This window comes from Dermacentor variabilis, chromosome 7, assembly GCF_050947875.1.
Source record: "Dermacentor variabilis isolate Ectoservices chromosome 7, ASM5094787v1, whole genome shotgun sequence".
Lineage (NCBI taxonomy): Eukaryota > Metazoa > Arthropoda > Arachnida > Ixodida > Ixodidae > Dermacentor > Dermacentor variabilis.
Window position 1 is genome coordinate 164,807,511 of NC_134574.1, and position 22,802 is coordinate 164,830,312.

The window sequence follows — 22,802 nt, forward strand, 5'->3', positions numbered from 1 at the left end:
TTTTTTCCAAAACATATGAACGAGGTTCTAGTGTATTTGTTATAATGAGGCAGTGTGAAGCTGTTGAGGTCAGCGTGCTGCACATTCCCAGGTGGGCAGTTTACTTGATTGATAACTCAAGCAATATCAAAAGATATTGTTTTTTACCTCTCTGTTTTTTAAGATAACTTGTGGTTTCTGTCTCATTTCAGACAAAAGCGTCTGCATAGTTCGTGCACCAGAAAACACAGCCCAGGTGCCTCAGTTTGCGAGGCACGACGGTGATGTGGAGCGAGAGCTGAGTCGGGTTGAAGAGTCCTGGATTCGAGCCACTGCCAGAGTGCCACTGAAGTGGAGTTTGAACACAGGTGGCGTATTCTTACTGTTAATCCACTTGCTTATGTGGCTTAGTTCCTGTGGCATTCTGTTGCTGAGAACAAGGTTTGCGCAAGGTCATGGGCTTGACTCCCACTCACCACAGCTGCATTCCAGTGAGTGTGGAATGCAAGAAAACTTGTGTACCATGCTTTGGGTGCATGTTGAGGAGTCCCAGCTGGTACAAATTGATCTGGAACTCTCCACCATAGCATCTGTTATAGCCTCTGTGTCACTTTGGGGGTGTTAAAATAAATAAATAAATAAATAAGTAAAATTTATTTTCTGTTCTAATTTATTTCACAATTAAGCACCTAACCAAGCAAATTTGATAAGAGCTTGTGAAAAGCTTATTGAATAGTGACCAAGGACTTATCATTTGTTAATGGCTATTTGAGTGATTACAGCAGGTTAGCCATCAGAGTCCCTTTAGCGACAGAATTGCTGCATGTACTTTTATGTCAGCACATAATTATGCATACAGCTGTTTCACTTCTCCACTATAGACTTGTGTAAATTTATACATTGGGCATTATATCATTCATTATATCATTCATTACGTCATTCACTATATTTATTATAACATTATATCCGATAATTTGTTATATCCATATTCATTGCATTGAGGGACAAGTGCATGAAGATTGATAGAGGATGCTTAAGCGTTGCCTTTAAAGAGCCCCTCACCAGGTCTGGCCATTTTCAGCTGACAAGCGCAGAGAATACAATGCGCTATAACTGTCATGTCTGCAAAGTATTACATAGCTACGCGCCGGGGAAAGATCTAAAATTTCAATCCGAATGCCATTTGCCCTTCTCCTTGCGGCCGCTGTGCTCCAAGCCGAAGGGTGACGTACACGTGCTAGTGTGCCTACGTACACGTGTTTGTCCTGTGACGTCACTCATGGTGACACGTGATTTCGAGAATTTTTCAAGGTAACGTCTGTTATTTGACTAATATGTTGCTTGAAGAGACAAATTAAAGCTTAGAGAAATAAAAAACACACAAACAGGATGTCTACGTGTTTTTGTTTTGCTTTGCACCCCAGCAAGAGAGATGTACTTCCGTTTTTTTCTGCTTGTTCCCGCATCATGCAGTCGCGCGCGCAGACACCGAAACTGTGTCATTTTCTACCGTGTTCCAGCGTGCAATCATGCTCTGTGATTTACTTGTGTCTGCCTTAGTATTCGTGTAGCACTGACTTATACAGATAGTCACGTGTTCTCGTGCACAGCATGCATAAATCCTGCTCTGCACGAAGCGAGACAATCGCAACCTCTCACACGCTATGCTGTCTGCGGAAGTGCGCCACACTGCAAGAAACTGAGGAGAAAAAAATGAATGAAGGCAGGGCTCGTGGCATATGCATCACACGATCCTCGAGCTCTGGTATGGGAGAACGCAGGGAAGGAATTTCGCTTGCGGAGGCTAGACAGGGCAAGTGGAAAGAGTGTCTACAGTCGAACCTGCTTATAACGAACCTGAACGTTATGCGGCATCTGCTCGTTATACCCCGAAGTTCGTAGTAAGTGGACGACAGCTTAAAAAGAAAAAAAAAATGTGGCTAGCCAAAACAGAAAACTAATTTCTTTGCAAAGAAGTTCATGATGCTCATCTGTTTCTGCAGTGCAGATCCGGTGAGGGCGGTCTCCAGTTTATTTACAGCAAAAGCATGCTCTTCGCCGAGGCCCTTAGCATAAACAAGTTGCCTGAGGCTCTCTATGTAGCCCATTGCTACAGGCACGCTTATGGGTGCTGGCTCCGAAGTTTCATCGTCATCCGATTCCTCCCTGTCGCTCTCCTCCCGCGCGCAAGTGATGCCCTCATCCGTGCATGGTTCTGTAATATTAGCGTCTTCACCAGCAGAAATGAAGTCATCCCAACCAGTGTCGTAGCACCGCATGTTAGAGTTGACGACACGCTGCCACAAATCGCCATTAGACTGATCATCTTCGGAAGCATCAGGCTCAGCATCAGGCACTGCGTCAATGAAGCTCACCTCGCAGAAACAGTTCCGCACGCGAGCGGCTGTCACCTTCGCCCAGGCCGCGAGGCCACCTTTGCCATCTCAATGGCTGAGTACAGTGAAACTTGAACTGGTAAGTTGGCAGCTGGGCGGTCAACAGTGATAAGCAAGTGCTGCACAATGCGGCGCCTATACGATGCCTTAAATGCGCATATTATGCTCAAGTCAAGCGGCTGCACTTTCGAAGTGGTATTGGGCAGCAGGAAAAGTAGAGTAACTGGTGTCAGAGAATTTAATGCGCATTTTAATGTGGAATAAACGTGGTTTCATTCATTCATTCACATTGTGCGCTGAGCAGTTGTCGAGCACGAGCAGCACCCGCCTTCCTTGCCTCTGCATGTCGCTGTCAAACTTGCCCTGCCACTCTGTGAATAAATTGTGCGTCATCCATGCCTTAGTATTGTGCCTGTATCGCACAGGTACACAGCTCCGAAAGCAATGCAGCTTCTTTGGTTTTCAGATTACAAAGGGCATGCACCGGTCGCTGCCATCCATATTAGTGCACAGAAGTACTGTACTATGCTTGCCGCCAGTATTAAAGTCGCCTTTCATGGCGTGCGTCTTGTCCGGCAGCATCTGATAAAATAATGCGTGTTTGTCTGTGTTATACATGTCCTGCTCTGTGTAGCTTGCAGTAATAGCTTGGTTTCTTACAAGCCAAGTGGCAACGTCCTGTCACTTACCGATTTGAAATTGATTTAAGAAGAATCCCATGCAGCACTTTGAATCGATGTACAGCCATTGCCTGGGCAGAAGTCAAGAAAATCTAGCAGGAATGCAAAGTTTTTGGCTTTGCCCAGCATCATCGGTCCACTTATCGGAATGTTGCGAACCTGTGCGTCGGCAAACCACTTAAGCAGCGCGTCCTCTACGTCTGCATAGGTGGCCTTTCGTAGGCGCTTTCTGTTCGTCGAGTCGGCGGCAGAGCGAGCGATCTTTTCCTTGTTCTTTAGAATCGTTGAGATGGTTGATTTAGACACATTGTACTTCTTCACCAACTTGCAGTTTTCAGCACCTTGAGACACTTCCTACAGAATTGCTCGCTTCATTGCCATGTTCAGCGCTTTTCGTTTCATGATTGCTGCAGGCACGGCATTCTTGTCTGACATATTGAATTACAACTTGGGCCCAACTAGAATGAAGCGAGGAAGCATTGAGACTAGTGTGGATAGGCCTGCTTCATGGTAACGGCTAGAAAACAAAACTCTGAACTTTAGCCGGCGCCATAGCGCACGCACCGAGTCAGCATGAGAGTTGCAAGAAAGAGTGAGGAGAGGGAGGCGGAGTTGTGAGGATGGGTGAGAGGGTCACCTTGGAAGCCACACACCGACACTCATGGGCAGCGTGTGACGGCGGGGAGAGGGTAGAGGGCCACGAAAAGGATAGTTCGCCTCTGAGGAGGCTTGGAAAAACAGACTGCGCGCGCAAAGGGGTTGAAGGTCGTCGTTATTTCGCATCGCGTCGGTGGGTTTATGCCATCGGTTCGCTGTAACTGATATGCAGGGCTCAAAGATGTTCGTTATAAGTGCGATTTTATGCCATTGAAATGATGTCTATTTTGATGGTCGTACGGCTCTCGTTTGTTTTAAGCGAAAGTTCTGTTATAAAGTGGCTCGACGAAAGTGGCCATATTAAGTGGGCTCGACTGTATGTTGTGGCGAAGCTTGCCACCTGAAATCATGGGTTCGCGGCACTGAAATATTTCTATCTTGGCTATTAATGAGCTGACTTGAAAAATTTTTGTGGCAGAACGCTTCGTAGATGATACGTAACAACCTCCAGTGTATATCCATCCGAAGTTTGTTGTGTGACCTGAGGAGGGGCCCTTTAAGAGTGAAACGCAATAGCATTCAAAGATCCCTGACTGCTTCTCACACTTCCCGGCAACTGCAGCTTATGTAACCATAATATTTTACTAGAAATGCTGATGGCGAACGCTATGCACGAAGCTGAGCTTTCTGTTTTTGCTTTTTGTTGTTGTTTTTCTTCCACCTCACGGCGGCTGCTGCTATCACCACAGACGCATGAAGGCAAGCACCATCTAGATGTTACAAGGATCCAAGCAGGCCGTGCCGCTCCTGCTAAGACAGACCTCAAACGGCAGCTGGAAAAGGGGCTTGTGTTTGAGTTTCCGCGTAACAGAATTATGTTCTCTCGTATATTCAAATTACAGTCCGACACTGTCATGTCTGTACATGGTGTGCAAATCATACTTTACGAATTTTCTGACACATTTTACTTTGAGAAATTCAAATAGTTCAGTAATGCCCCTACACCACGCAGAGGACCTGCACGCATTGGGATGTGTGGTTCGGGATGATTTTGTTTCATACAAACGTTGCTGCTGGCGCTAATGCCAGATTTTCTGCGACACAGGGCCCTTAACGCTATCGCATTAAAGAAAGAAAAGAACCAATATATTGTCACAAGCTGTCATGAACCACGCCTGCCGCGCAGACAACCAGATGAAAGAAAGAAGAGGACGACGTTAGCCTAGCTGCCGCGAGACCGCTCTTCAACAACCGCACCTATCAACCAGCTTCATCCGGTTTTGCATTAAACACCTTGTGTGTAACATTTGGTGGAGCTGTGCGGGCTAACTCCCATGACCTACAACGGAGCCGCCCAGCCAATTCGACAAAAACCCTACCGTGTATCCCCGTCAGAACGCAAGATAATCAGCGATCAGGTCCAAGAAATGCTATGCAAAGGCGTCATTTGAGAATCATCTAGTCCTTGGGCAGCCCCCGTGATATTGGTGAAGAAGAAAGACGGTACGTGGCGGTTCTGTGTTGATTACCGTCGCCGAAACGCCGTTTACTAAGAAAGATGTATATCCGCTCCCACGAATTGACGACGCCATCGACTGTCTCTTTGCAGCATCTTACATTTCCTCAATTGATTTACGGTCAGGTTACTGGCAAATTCCTATATACAAGGACGACAGAGAAAAGACAGCATTTGTAACACCCGACGGACTATTCGAATTTAACGTGATGCCTTTCGGGTTGTGTAACGCGCCCGCAACGTTCTAAAGGTTCATGGACACGATATTACGCGGCTTAAAATGGGAAGTTTGCATGTGCTACTTAGACGACGTTGTGATCTTCAGGCGAACGTTTAGTGAGCACAACAAACGTTTAGATTTGGTCTTGAACTGCTTGGAGAAAGCGGGTCTTGTGCTCAATTAAAAAAAATGCCGTTTTGGGGAACGACAAACTGTTGTGCTAGGCCATCTGGTCGCTAAAGAAGGCATCCGACCAGATCCACAAAAGACTGCGGCCGTAGAAGCATTTAGAGTACCCAACTCTGTCAAGCAGTTAAGAAGTTTCTTGGGCTTGTGCTCCTATTTTCGCCGATTCATTCCCCGGTTTGCTGACATGGCTCATCCCCTTACACGCCTTCTCCAAAAAGGTGTTCCCTTTGAGTGGACTGCAGATTGCGACTCATTGTTTCGCCAGCTCAAGTTCCTGTTGACATCCCAACCAATTCTTCGCCACTTTGATCCTTCATCACCAACTGAGATTCACACCGATGCCAGCGGCGTAGGCATCGGTGCTGTGCTAGTTCAGCGTGTTGGCGACAGTGAGCACGTGATCTCTTACGCTAGCCGGTCCTTGAGCCGCTCCGAGCGCAACTACACAGTCACCGAACAAGAGTGTCTGGCGGTCATCTTCGCCGTGCAATGGTTTCGTTCGTATCTCTATGGGCACCCCTTCACTGTGATAACAGATCATCATTCGCTATGCTGGCTTGTGAATCTGCGGGATCCCTCAGGACGACTAGCGCGCTGGGCCCTTCGTCTACAGGAATACGATTTCGTTATTTGCTACAAAAGTGGCCGGCGACATGCTGACACTGATTGTCTCTCTCGGATGCCACTTCAAACAACTGAATGTGATGCGGACAATTTTGATGAATACATCGCTTTTGTGTCCCCGGAATTTCCGGATATGGGTACCGTCATATCCGAGCAGCACAAGGACGAGAGCTTACAAGCGCTCTTCGCAGCAGCACAAGAGTCACCTGCAGGCAGTCGCTTTCGCCTACGTGATGGTGGCGTGCTGTATAAGAAGAGCTACTCGACCACCGGTGCACGCTACCTTTTAGTTGTCCCCAAGAACCTTCGCCACCAAGTATTACACGCCATGCATGATGACCCAACTTCCGGTCATCTTGGTTCCACACGTACACTCTACCGGGCTCAAGAATGTTTTTACTGGCCTAAGATGCGGAAAGATATCGAACGGTACGTCGCCAGCTGCTCTCAATGCCAGCGCTACAAGCGTCCGCCACAAGCGCCACATGGGCTGCTTCAACCAGTTCCCCCTTCTAGCGTCCCCTTTGAGCAAGTTGGTATAGATCTTTTGGGCCCTTTCCCACGATCCTCCAAGGGTAATCGTTGGGTTATCGTTTGCGTAGATCACCTTACCCGCTATTGTGAGACCGCCGCATTGCCATCGGCCACAGCTACAGAAGTTTCTAACTTCTTGCTGGCTAACGTTATACTCCGACATGGACCTCCTCACATAGTAATCAGCGATCGTGGACGACAGTTTACCGCGGACGTGGTTGAAGAAACCTTTCGTCTGTGTTCCTGTAGCTTCCGCCATTCTACGCCCTACCATCCACAAACTAATAATCTGGTCGAGCGCACAAACAGAACGCTTGCCAACATGCTGTCCATGTGCGTCGATTCAGCACACAAGAATTGGGACAGTATCTTGCCTTTCATTACCTATGCCTTCAATACCACGAGACACGAGACCACTGGTTACTCACCATTTTTCCTTCTGTATGCTCGTCCGCCGCGCTACACCCTCGACACCATATTTCCCTACTTCGCTCATGACAACGAATCAATTGATGAGATCCTATGTCGAGCAGAAGAAGCGCGACGTCTCGCTAGGCTACGCACCCTAGCATCGCAGGACCGCTCCAAGATACGCTATGACGGGCGTCACCGCCACGTTTACTTCGATCCTGGTGACCTTGTGTGGCTCTGGACGCCGCTGCGCAAGCATGGCTTGTGCCAGAAGTTTCTCGCCCACTACGTCGGCCCTTACGTTATTCTGGAGCGCCTCAGCAAAGCAAACTACCGCATTGCGCGTCTCACGAGCAGTGGACGACGCTCGGCCAAGGCTGAAGTGACACACGTCGCGCGTCTGAAGCGTTACAACCCACGAGATGACTGACTCGCCCGGCGGGCTTCGTCTGCCAGCGGGGAAATGTCACAAGCTGTCATGAACCACGCCTGCCGCGCAGACAACCAGATGAAAGAAAGAAGAGGACGACGTTAGCCTAGCTGCCGCGAGACCGCTCTTCAACAACCGCGCCTATCAACCAGCTTCATCCGGTTTTGCATTAAACACCTCGTGTGTAACAATATGTTGATTGTGTTTGCTGTGTGCGTTGCTTTTTGACCTCACTACGTTTTGAAACAGCTTCAACATATTTACCAATTTGTGAGAAGTTCAAGCATAATGTTTGGCAGCCTGCAGTTGGTTCATGCACAAGTTCCCATTGCCATGTTGGAAAAAGGTTTTTAAGTTGATATGAAACTGAGCAATTAAATAACTGCTGTTAAGGTCAACTTGCAGAAGTCAGGGCAAAAGCTAGCAGGATTTAAAAAATTTGCAGTGTAATAGAAATAATTTTTGCTGAGTTGTAAACCCAGGACTACTGCTAAAATAAGGATATTGTTTGGTAGACTAGCTTAACGTTTAGTCGTTGGGAGAAATTAAGTTAGTGTAATTTGTGGAGTTCTGATTGTGTCGTTTTTTTGCTCATTTAGCTGAAGCCAGTGGCTACGTGGTGCTCAAGGTGAAGGGTGTCGCTGTTGTGATGGACGCTGCCCTGGTGACTTGGCTTGCCCCACTGCCTCTGATTTTTCCAATGGGTGGTGACTTCCATGCGACAGGTTCAGTGGCCACGCCCTTTTCACCAACAGCCAGTGACGACGGCATGCTGACGTTTTCAGACGAAAAATCCCGAGACGTGCCGCAAGGTCAGTGCCACCATCTTCCTTTACAGCAGAGTTGTTGTGGGGACTTCTGCGATCGTTCTCACGCAAGGACGTCTGGCACTGTGCTTGCTCGGTATCAAATAAAGAAGAGACAGCAAAGCAGCTCGCATCACTCTGAATTTGCTTTGAAATAAATATCAAGAGTTATAGAATAAAAGTTACATTCTGAATACATTACTAATATAGACAACTTCACTGTATGGTTGTCTTAGCGAGTAATTCATAATTTTAATGAGAAAGCACTTTATGGTTTATGAAGTGGGAAATCTGGCGTCATGGCCGGAGTTGGTAGAAAAAGTCACGTGGTCACAGAGATATGCTTGTGCCACTGCTCGTCCATTAATCAGTGTCGTCTTCTATAGCTGGCTCTGATGCCGCTCATCATGCCAGCGTTCCCTTACTGCCCCTCCCTCTGCGAAGGCGCTGATGGCACTGGCCTTCTGCCAGTCGATACGGTGATTTTGGTGAGTTCTGCCGTGCGATCCAATGGACAAACCTTCGACAGAGATGGTAAAAAAAGTCACGTGGTTTAAAAGACACACTGCACCGGGGGCCAATCTATACAGTTGACTCTCGTTACAGCGGACCATGATAATCTGACAAAAAAAGTCAGTTTTATCTGAAGTCCATAATATCCAAAATGCCTCACTTCTGAAACTTTTGTTGCTATGTCTAACAACTTTGTTACAAAGAGTGAATGATGAACGTCCAAAGTAAAAAACAAAAAAGTCGCAGTTTTGCCCGACAGACAAAGCATCGATTGCGATAGCAAATTAAGCAAGATAAGCGTGGCAGCAGCGATGAGTGAATTGACCTTCTTGCTGCCTCTCACTGAAGCGTGAACTAGACGTCGAAAGCACAGCGCATACGTAGCTACCGCACTTTTTCCACATCGCAGATCGCTTTGAAGATGAGGCCCACATGGGTGTGCACTTTGTTCACATAGCAGATTGCTTTCATGATATGGCGCCCATGTGGGTGAGCACTTTATCCACATCACAGATCGCTTTCAAGATACGGCGGCCGCGCCGTAAGCAGCAGCCACTGGATTAGAACCCCCTGTGCTACATGCGCGAAAAAAGATGGCCCGTTTTCGCCCCACCTTCCTCCTTTGCGCGTGTGATATTGAATTGCGATCGTCAGCTGATCCTCACAAGCCAGTTGTCAGCCCGTGTCGGCACGACAAAAGTATGTTTTATACGCCTGATTTTGAAAAAAATTGCCGCTAATTTCGTCCTCTGTACCCAATAGTTCATTATGGTGTGGTATGCTAAAAGCTAACTTCGTTGCAATAATAAAATAGGTAGAACAAACTAAGGCTGAAATATGGTCCGTTATATCTGAATATCTGTTGTACGCGGGTCCGTTGTAATGAGTACTGACTGCCGCACTGCAAGTCAGTGCGGTGGTTTCGGTTAGTTCTGTCATGCGCTCTGATAGACGAACCTTCGACTTCGACTTTTCGATCTGTAGGTGCGCCCAGCTCCTTTGGACGTCCGCGCAAGTAGTACATGAATGAGGCCGAGGCATGTGATGCAAAAAATGATAAAGGCAATGTGAAAACCATACCATTGCGTTTCGTAAAACAAGGCATCTTCGGGAAGACGTCACAATGCTTTTGCATTCATCCACGTAGGGATACCCAAGTGCCCTTGACTTTTTTTGTTTCTCAGGTCACACTTGGCAGACTCCACTTTGGAGGTCAGCTAGGAGGGGCTGAAGACGACAGTTATATTGAGAGTATCGCACCTAGGCCTTTTTCTTATTCCTGAGGCATCCATCTTGACTGTCGACCCATTTAACTTTACCAGTATGCAACTGCGTTACTATTTCTATGATGTTTTCATCTGAATGACGCTACTAGGATGTCCTCTCGTGGCTTGGCTGTATAGGGCGTTGGTCTTGCATACTGGCAGTTGTAAGTTGCCTTCCAGAAAGCATTCCCTTTCAAGAAATCAAGAACCTTTCTTAAAATGTTGAGTAATGGCACAGATATAAGTTAATTAAATGTTGTCAGATGATGCTGTGAAAATGTGAAATGATTCTCCACATACAGAAATCCTCTGCCACAACCCTGACTAGCATCCTGCACAGCTGCAATGCACATGGCTCAGCAAGTAGTAGGTAATAGGCGACACACAGAAGCAAGCTATTGTCAAAACGTTTTTTATTAGAAGGCCCTTAAACCACCTGAGTTTGAATATTTGATAAAAAGTGGCAGCTTTGTACCAATCTAACATGAACATACAGCCACAAGAATTTTCCAAAATGATGCCACAATAGCAAAGTTGCAGTCGTTTGATGAATGGCTGCACAAACACATCTGTTCCTTATTTGCCGTTGCTATCATCCCCGCAGGCACTCTCTCCTTTTTGCCCTGTACTTCTCGAAAAGACTTGTTTACACTGTATATCATACTGAGCAGCACATTAGCGCACTTTTCATGTTTGAAAACACCATCTCATGACTTAAGTTAATGGCTACCCACTGTTGCCACCATACATACAGTGCAAAACATGCTACATGAGATGAAATCAGGTGATGGCCCATGGCCAGGCAAGCGGCCTGATGAGAACGAGTGGGCATGCAACTGGCTGTCAAAGTCATGCTAGCAGAGAGATCAGAAATAATGCCACTCATAGATTGACCAGTTAACAGCTTGACCCTGCTCGTGTCATGTCATGTGAAACAGCCCAAATAAGAGCATGGGATTGTTTTTTTAATCTGTCACTACCCTGCAGCACATAGCGCTGACATGATTGCTAAAGATGATTGTCATGGCATACAGTGCACAATGCATGTGGTTATTTAAAATATTTTCGCAATGTCAGATGTCTTTTGGAGGCCCTTCAGTCAATTTAGTGAATCGTTTTCAGCAGTGTCAGGTTAAACAGGCCAAAGTGTCATGGCTTTGCAAATATTTAGCGGGCAGAAGGTCCATCAGTTTAGGGACGGAGATATCAGGGTTTGTTTGCCGACATACTAATGCAGTAACCTGTGTCTTTCTTCGTTTTTTGGTGGTGCAGAGGGTAAAGGCTCGGCCAGTGGCAGTCAGAAGAGCACCACCACCAGTCTGGTGTCTCCGCCGGACCTAGTGGGTCCGCGAAGACTACTACGGACTAACAGTGAGGCATCCACTTCCAGTAAGGCACCAGAGCAGCCCAAAGGATTCCACAGCTGGCTGTACAGCACCTATCTGCACCTGAAGAACTTCTCTGTTCAGGTAGTGTAGGCAGCCACCACGCTTACCTACTGGCTATCATTGCAGACCAATTTCTGTTGCAATGAAGGGAAAGCTACAAGAGTGCAACCTTTGCACATTCGTTATTGCACCAAGCAGTTTGGCAGAGTTTGATAACGTCTCTCTGTTTCGGTTTCATCAAGCAGGTACTGCATCAGTGTTTCTTGCTAATTGTGACAGTTTTGCATTTGCCAAAATGCAGAAGAGCAAAGTAAAAAAATAAGATTCTAATTTAAAATTGAGTGGCGTGCCTTAAGTAAGGGTGTACTAACATCAAATTTTCAATTTAGAAGTCAGTTTGAATAATAAAAACCAAGTATGAATCGAATTGAATATTTTTCGAATATGAATGCTATTGCTTTTGCAATATTGTAATTTTTTTGACCAACCAGAGGTACGAAATAAAAATGCAAGTTTATTGCACAGCAAATGATGTACAGGAAAATTATGCTTTGTGGTCAACAAAATTCTTTAGTACAACACTTTTGCTTGACGGTATCATAACTGCCGTTATTTAAAGTTGTTATGAAGGAAGCATAGCTGCTCTACATGTTCAGGGAGCAGCAACACCCACCTCCATGCTACAGTTTCTTCAGACACTGAATAGAGCTACTCACTGGACACACTAGTGTCTGGTATCAGCAGGCATCTCTTAGAAAGCCAAGCCAATAGTGGGCACTATGCTTACACCACCGCTCCCACGGATCTTCTTTTTGGCACAAAATTTCATCCTGCTCATATCTTTTAACCTGTGATTGTGGCAGTGAAAATTTCTGCTACGAGCAAGTGAAAATTGCTGCTGGTTGATGAACTTATCAGTCTTTCCAAAGTGTTGATGGGAAAGGAGCCTCTTCAGAAGCTTTTGTTGTTGAGGACCTATCTGGGTTCACTTGTGTTGAAGTTTTTTTTGCTTCTTCTGAAGCCAGGTTTTTAATCCACTTTGCGATTGAAGCATCCTGGTGGTTTCTGGACAAACAGTGTTCTTCAACTTACAATAATGAGATCAGCATGGTTTTAAGCCTTTTTAAACTTCACGGCAATGGCCTGTTAAGTACGCTCTTTATTTTGGGAAATCCTCGGTGCACGCACACATACACAGTCTGCGTTCCGTCCTGCTGCACCGCACGCAGCTTGCTCCACCGATTACTTCACTCACTCAGTTCATTGTCGCGCACTCCCTGAATGCCAACCACGCATACACACCTTCCATCATCGCCCTCACTGCCACACACCGTTGCCTACCGTCCCATGCCTGCTACTCCACACAGTTGCCTACCGTCTCGTGTCTACGACTTTACACCAGCTGGCGTAGGTCCAGTACCCTCACAGGCCTATCTTTTACCCTTAAGATTCTGGTTGACAGCATGAAGCAGTTTTTAGATTTAAATAGGGCGTTGCGGGGTCTCTCACACCCGTACTCTTGGGACAAAGGAATGACAACACAGTAGTGCAAACAATCACAAGGGCATTTATTGCACCTTTCATAGATCAATGCCTGCTAGCCGAGTTGCTATCCACAAAACATGCCGTGGGCACGCGACAAATCTAGAAGTCCGACTCGCCGCGACCGGAAAGCGAGCGAATATGTTCGCCCCATGCTGGATCCCAACGCCTGGTCATTCGCGTGTACGGTCACGCGGACGGTGGCGCGTTCCGAGGCGGTCTCGCAGAAGCATGGGTCGGCGGCGCGCGGGTCGTCCACGCTGTTCGCCGACCCGCCGGGAAAGAGACAGCCCGGCTTCCCCTGCGCCCCCAAGTAACCCTGCCGTGAGGCGGCGTTAGCAACGCAACACTCGCGCCATCTCTCGCACTGCGCCCCAACCACATCGACCGCCGCGGGCATCACGCAGGCCTCGCGGCGAAGCCGGATTACAGGAGACGCGCCATGCGGGAAAAACATATCACGGGACGCGCGAGAGTCGCGCATCCTCACATCCCCCCAACCTTAAATCACCACATATTCCGGCGAGACATGTCCCACGGTCTAACATCAACACAACAGTGGCCGCGCCGAGGAAATGTCCACACGCTGTCCATAGCATGCCAGCTGACATTGTCCCTGGCTACACCGCTGGCGTCCCCCGGTCACAGCAGCAGCTTTGCGACTCGACGGCACGATCCCAGGCCAGGACTCCGGAGACGACGACGCAGTAGTCGGTACGAGCAAGCGTCGCTCGCGCCGACGCGCCCTGCTGGCAAGAGCCGCCGTAGCTGTCGGTGACCGCCGGCTTTTGTCCGCCGCCGAGGGTTGTGAGCTGGATACAGGAGGCCGCCGAAGTCGCCGCGGCGAACTGGCCACAGCATCACCATTGCCCGGGGTGGCTCGATCGTAGTCCGGGGCAGCAGCGCAGACGATGTGCAGGTGACGGCAAACCAGGGGTGACTCCAATCACGCTGCGTAAACTCAACACACTCGGCAAACACTAAAGTAGTGCAAGGGAGAGGAATTCTGCATGCGCATCGCCCACGTGGTACGATGTTCAACTCGGCTAGCAAAGATCGGGCAGCTACTCAGATGCTAAGTTCATGTGAACGAAGCTCGCTTCCTTGAGTCGAACGAGTAATTTCAATTCGTGCGAGGCTAAATAGAATGAGGGAAGCAAATTGCAACACCTCAACGCCACGGTCCACCAGGTTGTGTCCCTCCACGTGCGACAGGCAGCTTCGTAAAGCCTTAGGCCTAAAGCGTCGCTACCCTGACAACAACCGGCATCCAAAAACAACACCCAAAATGAGCGCAAAACAGGCAGCCGCGAGGAGACGTCAGCTCTGTGAGGTGGTCCTACCCCGCTCGGTGCACACAGCATCCGAGTTGACGGCGCCCACCGTCCTAGACGGTGTCGGAGCGCCCGGTGCCAGGCCGCAATACCAGTCAGCCCGTAGTGGCACCCGTGGCTCGCGGCCACCCGGCTCCCAGAGCCGCGACTTCATCAGAGTCAAAGAGATAGAAGAAGCTATTTACATAAAAAATTCGGACCACCCACGAGGCTTCCGTGCTTACTCGCTTCAGGCTTGCCACTGCTCCGCGGGCGCTCAGCCTCGCTCTCCCAGGATGCAGACCACGTGGCTCTCGTACTGACGAATGTCATTAAAAAAAAAAAAAAACACTTGCGAAAAGGCTTAGCATGTTGACATGTTCAACCACACTACAGCCACCATCACCTCGCTCAAGAAAGCACGCCGCCGACGCTAGCGATCAAAATTCACGCTAGACCTACGCTTCGGTTCAAACAAAGGTCTCAAACGAAGCAAAACTGTTAAAACTATCGTCCGATGCCCCAAGAGTCCCACGTTGGGCAGCCAGATGTGGGGTTCTCCTCCGTGCTCTTGGGACAAAGGAACGACAACACAGTAGTGCAAACAATCAAAAGGGCATTTATTGCACCTTTCACAGATCAATGCCTGCTAGCCGAGTTGCTATCCACAAAACATGCCGATGGGCGCGCGACAAATCTAGAAGTCCGACTCACCGCGACCGGAAAGCGAGCGAATATGTTCGCCCCATGCTGGATCCCAACGCCTGGTCATTCGCGTGTACGGTGACGCGGACAGTGGCGCGTTCCGAGGTGGCCACGCGAGGCGGTCTCGCAGAAGCATGGGTTGGCGGCGCGCGGGATGTCCACGCTGTTCGCCGACCCGCCGGGGAAGAGACAGCCCGTCCTCCCGTGCGCCCCCAAGTAACCCTGCCGTGAGGCGGCGTTAGCAACGCAACACTCGCGCCATCTCTCGCACTGCGCCCCAACCACATCGACCGCCGCGGGCATCACGCAGGCCTCGCGGCGAAGCCGGATTACAGGAGATGCGCCGTGCGGGAAAAACATATCAGGGGACGCGCGAGAGTCGCGCATCCCCACAGCGTTTATAAAACAACATGTTTGTTAGTGCTACTCACCACGAACCAAAAAAGAGCTATTACCATACAATTCCACCCACTCGAAAATTATTAAACGAGGGATTGCAACAACCTGCCTGGGGCCTGCACTTAAAAATTGTGTGTTCATAAGATCAAGACAAGTTTTGACAATCAGATTGAGCGGCATCTAAAAGCCTGCTACCGAGGCGGCCACGCAAGGCGGTGTTGATGTCAGTGGGGGAAACTGCTCCAGAAGCTGAAAGGCAACAAAAAGCCAAAGGTGGGCGATGAAGTCGAGCATAACGAGTCGAGCTTGAAAAAAGGCACAAGTGGTCTCGTACCTTCACAGGGTTAGTCTCAACCTTAAGAAGGTGGTGAACAGGTATGGAGTACCTGTGGTCTTCTCCGCCCCGAACAAGCTAGCCTGAGACTGGCCCCCGAATCACAGGTGGTGCTACGAACGGGTGTACAGTACAGCATGTTAAATGTTTCGCGCATTGCACCACTTGAGTGGTTTATCTGATTTTGCTCAGCTGTGGCAAGTGCTACATATGGCAAACTGGGCACTGCGTCAACGACTGAACGAGAGAGCACACAAATATTTTAAAGAAGAATACAACCGCGCACTTGTTGCGTATTGCAGGTCTTATCCCGACTGTGAACCACTGTTCTTTAATGTCGGGATTCTAAGCAGAAGTGAGAACAAAACCGCACGTGAACTGTTAGAGGCCTACCATATCCAAACCACTGGTTTAGCCTGCATGAGCCAAACTACTGTTACGCTTTATGATTCGGAATTGAGATTCCTAAGCATTACATAGGATGTATGCATAGGAGGCTCTGTTTTCGAAATAAACACTTGTAATTGTAGTGCTCATCTTTCCTTTCCTATCACATCACACTAGTCCCTTCTTTTTTTAGTTTTCACTCTAAGAAGTATCATGTTATGTCACAACTTCTACAGCATTATGGGACAAGCACTGCACTTACTGTGTCTTTCTGGATGGAACGATCCACCTTACGGGCTTGTGCACTTCCATGTGAGGAATAAATTTTTTGCTTTCAATATGGAAGGTAGTGTAGATCTATTGTGGCCAGATTAATTTGGACCAGCAAGTTGACGGCCCTCTTGAAAGGAGTTCGAATGATCAGCATGATTTGTCCTAAAGTCGTGAATCTGAGGGAATACACTGGTACAGGGAACAAGGAAAAAATAATTGAGTGCAGTTTGAGGACTACATATGGGCCAGCAGTCACAGTATATTGTCACAATTGTTTATCACCACCTTGGTCATAATTATATTTATGCTAACGGCAGGCCTGGAAATGTGGCAACGGGAATTAAGTTTTGAAGTACAGAGCAGGCAGTTGAGTATGGCGTACAATGAAACCTCGTTAAACAGCAGTTGGCTGGAGCTCGGAAAAATAATCTAATAAATGGTTATACTGCTAAAAATGAAACTCTGAAAGAATGCGATGAAAGGGCAAAAAACATGCAGAATTTATTCATTTCGCGTGACAAAAGTCTGTTATTTTCGTTTGATACTGCGATGGCCTAGCAGAGACGACAGCGGCCTTAAACTCCCTTAAGCTCCGAGCCAGCTTCTGCCACTGTCAGGCCTGAACTGCCCGTAGTGTCGCTTTCTGTGTCATCCTCATCACTGTCGTTAGGTGACACTTTGGCAGTAACAGAGGCAACAATGGCGAAAAGTCGAACCTCGAAAAGTCGAACCTCGTAACCGACATCTTTTTGTGGTCCCAGCATCTTCTCTTTCGCATACCAGATGCCACACACTGTAGTCAACAGTAGATCCCTCTCGTGTGGCAGTGCCAACTTCGTGCCACGTTCGATAGCACGAACAATGTCCAATTTTTCTTTTATGCTGAGCGCCCCTTTTTTGTCCGAGCTTCGGCATGACACAAGTTCTAACTTGTATGACGCCACAACACAGGCCACCACTCGGTGCCAAAATGATGCCGATATCAATGTGGCTTCACCCTTGCAAGCGCCCTCTGCGTTTGCACTTGGAGGTCGTTCTGATCTCTGAGGATCGTTCTTCTGCCTGGCCGACCTACCCCCATGATTGCACTAAGAAAAGTGCAAACACTACATTTTAACCTATATGTACGCAGTAAGCTAGTATGGTTTATGTGGATACAAAACACATTATGTTCAATAGCCGCCGAGCCAGGGGTTTGACTTTACTACTTTTAAAATGAAGCTGCTGTTTAAGTGGGTACGGTTCAACGAGGTTTTACTGCAGAAGAGTGAAATGTGCATGCATGGATACCACATCATGCCCTAGCCTTACTATCGTTGACATCATACATGGGGCCCTATAAAATTTTAATTTGTTGAGCTTTCCACCGACAAAAGAAAACAAAAAACACCACCATTGCTTGGAGTGAATTGCTTCCCAATGGAGCAACTCGATGACAATCTGCCTTTTTCATGGCACGACGGTGCATGCGCCCTGCCCTAACGGATTAGCTGCAAAAGGTTTTGTAAGGGACGTGTGCATGGCCTGATATCAGGGGAAAGTCCCCTGAAAAAAAAAAAAAATGTGTGACTGTAAAACAGAAAGCAACCAGTGCTTCGCCCAGACTGCACTGGGAACCATGTAGTTGCCGTCTTGCATTGGTACCTAGCAAACTTATCAATAAGTCCCTGCGTTGCACTTGGGCGACACTTTAAAAACATCTCGTTGCTGACGAAGTCTTCTTGCAGGGTCAGCCTTCTCCTGCTGGTGGTGGCAGCGCGTGTCTGACTTCAGGCGTGGTAACACTGGGTCGATACGAGACCGACAAGACACTGACGCCAACTCTTCTGCAGTGTGTCACTGAGACCATTTTATCTTAATAGGCCGACAACGACGCAACCGACGGGCGCGAGTTGTTGCGCGACGATCTTGCTTGTCGACGGCATGGACAAAATCAGCGTGCGGACCATGATTGCCCGACCAAACCCCACGCAATTGGCCGTTGAAGTGACAATGTGACAACCATAGTGCCTTGAGTCGAAACATGCCTTTGAAGTTGAAATTCCCAAGCTCCAGCCCTGTCAAATCGTGCACGTGAAGTTTGAGCTAATGTTGATGCTGTTTAGCGAAGGTTGGGTTAGGCCTGGCCCCGTCGAGTTTGTGAAATCGCTACCGATTGATCTGAACTTAAACATGAGTAGTTACGACGACGGAAACTGCTCCTAGAGTTCAGTTGTGGCTATACAGTAATTAGATATCAACTATTGCTTGTTTCGCAAGGTGCATCCACAATAAGCGGCAAGCGGCGACACAGCACTGCACCAACATGTGTATGTAGGTCACCGTTCCCGAAGGCTGCTGGTAACATTCGCTAAGTAGATGGTTTGTCTGCACATGTTGACACGTTTTTTAATTCAATAGAAGAACAGTTTACCCCTGAGTCAAACAAGAAACAAGAGACAGTGCATTTGGTGCAGAAGCATAAACAATCTCCTTGCTCAGTTACCAACGGTGTCAGCGATGGCATCTGCATTTCTTAAGAGAATTACGCGGCCTATAAGTGAGCGCTCCATGCCGAGCATAGCTTTCTCTAATGATACTTTATGGCACGCTTAAACTGTAAGCATGATGAAAACGAGAATCAGTAATAACAGCCCGTAATATATGTGTCTGGATCATAGTTGCCATTGTTTAAGTGACTCAACCACTCATATTGACTTGTCTCCGGGTGGAACTACGTGGCTCATATGCGCAGATATGTATCTTTTGCTACATTGTGACAATATTTCATATCAGTGAGGTGCCGTTTCCACAATATCCAAAGCTAACGACCATCTGTGGCTGTTGATGCCGATGTAAACAAATGCACCGCTTTGGCATACGACGTGAGAGGTTGCATTTGAAGACTTCTTGAATATGCGAAATGTCTAATGATTGCGTAAAAGGAATACAAAAAGCGAGGTGCAACAGCAGACATCAGCGACACGAAACTCCAAGGCAGCCACGTTGGCAGATGGAATGCGGTGTGTCTTTATCGGCCGCGCTGTTAGCAGAACAGCGCACTCAGGCCTGATTACACAGTAGTTATGAGTGTTATATAACTTCCAGGAGCGAAATGCTGGCCTGGAGAAGCCATTATTAATTCATCGCGATCCATAAAATATACAACCAACACACACTCAACATGGACGCAGGTACACAAATCAACCAGCGAAAGCCCCAGCACCCATTCAAAATGTTTCTAGCGGCGTGTGGCAGAGGGCAGCACAGGAACATGAGAAAGGTGGATTGCTTGATGCTCAAAAGCAGCTGCAGCTTTCATTAAACACAGGCAGGCCTCTATGTCTTCAAAAAACATGGCATAAGACCATAGAGACAGTGTTCAGCTATAGTATATGCCATTGTTTTCTTAATAGGGGTTGGCTGTCAGGCAGGCATGAGAGTCTGCACGAAGGTTGACCCTCCCTTTTGTCTCTGTGTTCCTTTCAGGCGGACATCGCCAACATCTGCGTTCTGTTCCCTCGCTTGCCCCTGCTGCTTGCGTTTCCGAGGCAGCAGCGACAGCCAGGCTCAGTGGAGCCCTTACCCAGCATACTGCTGCAGTGGCGTCGTGTGCTGAAAGGAGGTTCTGAAGGCACTGTGGTGTGCACACTGTTGCCAGCTGTGAATGTTGTTTCTGCTGACTCCCGACCTAAGCAGGCCGCTGCTGGCTCGACTGAGCCACATGACAGTGCATCCGGTACGTGTTCTTACCTTTTTAAACAGTTAGGCTTTCTCAGCTTGGGTAAAGAAAGAACATCTTTGTTGGCTGAGGGGCTAATGGTTTGAGCAGTGTGTCAGATTCTACAGTCGAACCATGTGATAACTAAAGCCAGACACAATGCATGATAGAGTGTGTAAGCGCAGCTGAATGAGGACGTAGAAAGAAACAGATACACAGAGACAGCGCTACACTTTCAACTATCAATTTTATTTTCGCATGCACCAATAAATATATACTGTATGAGTGGAAACAAATGAGACAGCAAAATAAAAATAAAAAAATATTCAGCGGTGCATGTTGATGAACCGTACGTGTGGCCTAGGCATGGTCAAAACATACACTGCAATAGTTACGACTATAAACAGAGGAATCCTATCTCCTTTTCAGATAGCGATGCTGATGGCTTGCTCACGCACCTTTCCTCTAATTTTTCAATTTCATGGGCCTCCACAATCTCCCTTGTCATTCTGCAATGAGCCCTATGCAAAATAGAAATACTTTCAAACATGGGTTTGCAGGGACAATCTCGGCACCGAATGCCCAAACGACCCGAGATTACCCTAGTGATGTTATATTGATGCTCTTTTAGTCTCTCATTGATGCATCTGCCAGTTTGACCAACACACATTCTTCTGCATGAAAGTGGAATGGCATAGACAACGTTATGAGTGCAGGTTACAAATTGTTTGGGATGTTGAGTAGAATATGCATTCCTTTTGTCATTCTCTGAATTAACCTGTTTGCATAGCTTCTGTATATGCTCGGGGGCAGAGAAAACAATGTCCACCCCTGACTTTGCCGCTATTGTTCTGAGGTTATGTGAAATGCAACGAATGTATGATACCACAGCAACTTTCTTTGCTCTAGCAGTGGTAGTACTGCTTCCCTTTGATGCGTTTGTACCCTTCCTGCTTAAGCACCACACGACAGAGGTGAGCATACGCATACGCATACTGCATATATAGTTGCACTTTCTGGGGTCTCTCACACCCGTACTCTTGGGACAAACGAACGACAACACAGTAGTGCAAACAATCACAAGGGCATTTATTGCACCTTTCATAGATCAGTGCCTGCTAGCCGAGTTGCTATCCGCAAAACATGCCGATGGGCGCGCGACAAATCTAGAAGTCTGACTCACCGCGACCGGAAGCGAGCGAATATGTTCGCCCCATGCTGGATCCCAAGGCCTGGTCGTTCGCGTGTATGGTCACGCGAATCGTGGCGCGTTCGAGGGCGGCCACGCGAGGCGGTCTCGCAGAAGCATGGGTCGGCGCGCACGCGGGAGACGTCCCCGCCGTGCGCCGACCCGCCGGGCAAGAGGGTCGCTGCACGTGCGGCACGGCCGTCCCGCTTGCTGTCTCGAACCCAACAGCCAGAGCGCCTTGTCTCCCGGCGCCCGAGTAACCCCGCAGCGGCGCGACGCTCGCGCCATCACTCGCACCGCGCTTGTACCACTCCAACCGCCGCGGGCGCCAGGCCACGCGTCGGGCGAAGCCGCCCTGCAGGAGACGAGCCATGCGGGAAAACTAGATCTCAGGGGAGGCGTGAGAGTCACGCATCCCCACAACTTTCATACACTATCATGGATTCAAACCAATTAGCCCACCAACAATTAGCCCACCAACGTGTTTTAACAGACACAATGGAATTCTTGCCACAATAAAATATTTTATTATCTCCCTACAATGAAGCATCACTAAACTGTAATCTTCTCACAAATCCTGCATTAACAAAGTCAGCTGGAACATTAGTCCCCATATTATCTACCTCTGTAGTGCTAACAGGGTACAAGTGCTCAAATGTATCTTCTGCCCACTTAAATTGTTCAACAAACCATCGCAGCACACTTGCAAGGCTGCCCCTCCCCCCACTCTCTCTTACTTTTTTCTTTGTTTTTTTTTACAAAATCAGCAACTCGGCCAAATCGATTCTTGACACCGGAAATACGTCACGGCCAGCATCTTGTTTGTCAGTCACTTGTTTCAAATGGTATGGCCACGTTGCCATCAACATCTACTGACATGTGATGCCACCACTGATGATGCTTTTTGCATACCATGCACAGTAGGTAATCTGTAGCATGGTGTTCATTGATCTGTGGTCTGCAGAGAAAACAAAAGTGCAGCAAGTGCCGCAGTATGGGCTGCCACATTGACTGTGATTGAAAACTTGGAAGGGGATTGTCCAAGAATACGGGCCCCTACTTAAAGAACGCTGGTTTCAGTACCACCCATAAGTCATCACTTGCGAGATTTACAGGTAGTGCATGAATTTGTCTAATCTTCCTGCTTTTGGCTTAAAACATTCTTGTGGTGTTATTAGCGGTGCTTTAGCTTTTTAGGTTTCCAAGAAACATCTTTTTAAAAGTATAAATGCAATAACTTTCTGCACAGAGCAATACTCATTGCAAATGGTTGCACTTACAATGCAACATTTTGTTGAACATAATCAATTTGATGAATTATAAAAGTAATTCGAAGTCGGAAGGGAGAAGCTCAGGCAAATCTACGCACTTACCCGTCATTCTCATGCTGGCTGAACTGCCATGCTTGCAGC

General features: G+C 47.9%; 1 protein-coding gene across 2 annotated transcripts in view; it reads left to right on the forward strand.

Moving 5' to 3' along the window:
- The window catches only part of Vps13B (vacuolar protein sorting 13B), a 132,571-nt gene that overhangs the window by 20,667 nt on the left and 89,102 nt on the right, over nt 1-22,802 (forward strand). For both annotated transcript variants that reach the window (XM_075700123.1, XM_075700124.1), the window contains exons 14-17: nt 192-347; nt 8,176-8,388; nt 11,433-11,629; nt 19,970-20,219. In XM_075700123.1, the coding sequence (XP_075556238.1) occupies nt 192-347; nt 8,176-8,388; nt 11,433-11,629; nt 19,970-20,219 (816 nt within the window). The remainder of the gene's footprint in view (nt 1-191; nt 348-8,175; nt 8,389-11,432; nt 11,630-19,969; nt 20,220-22,802) is intronic.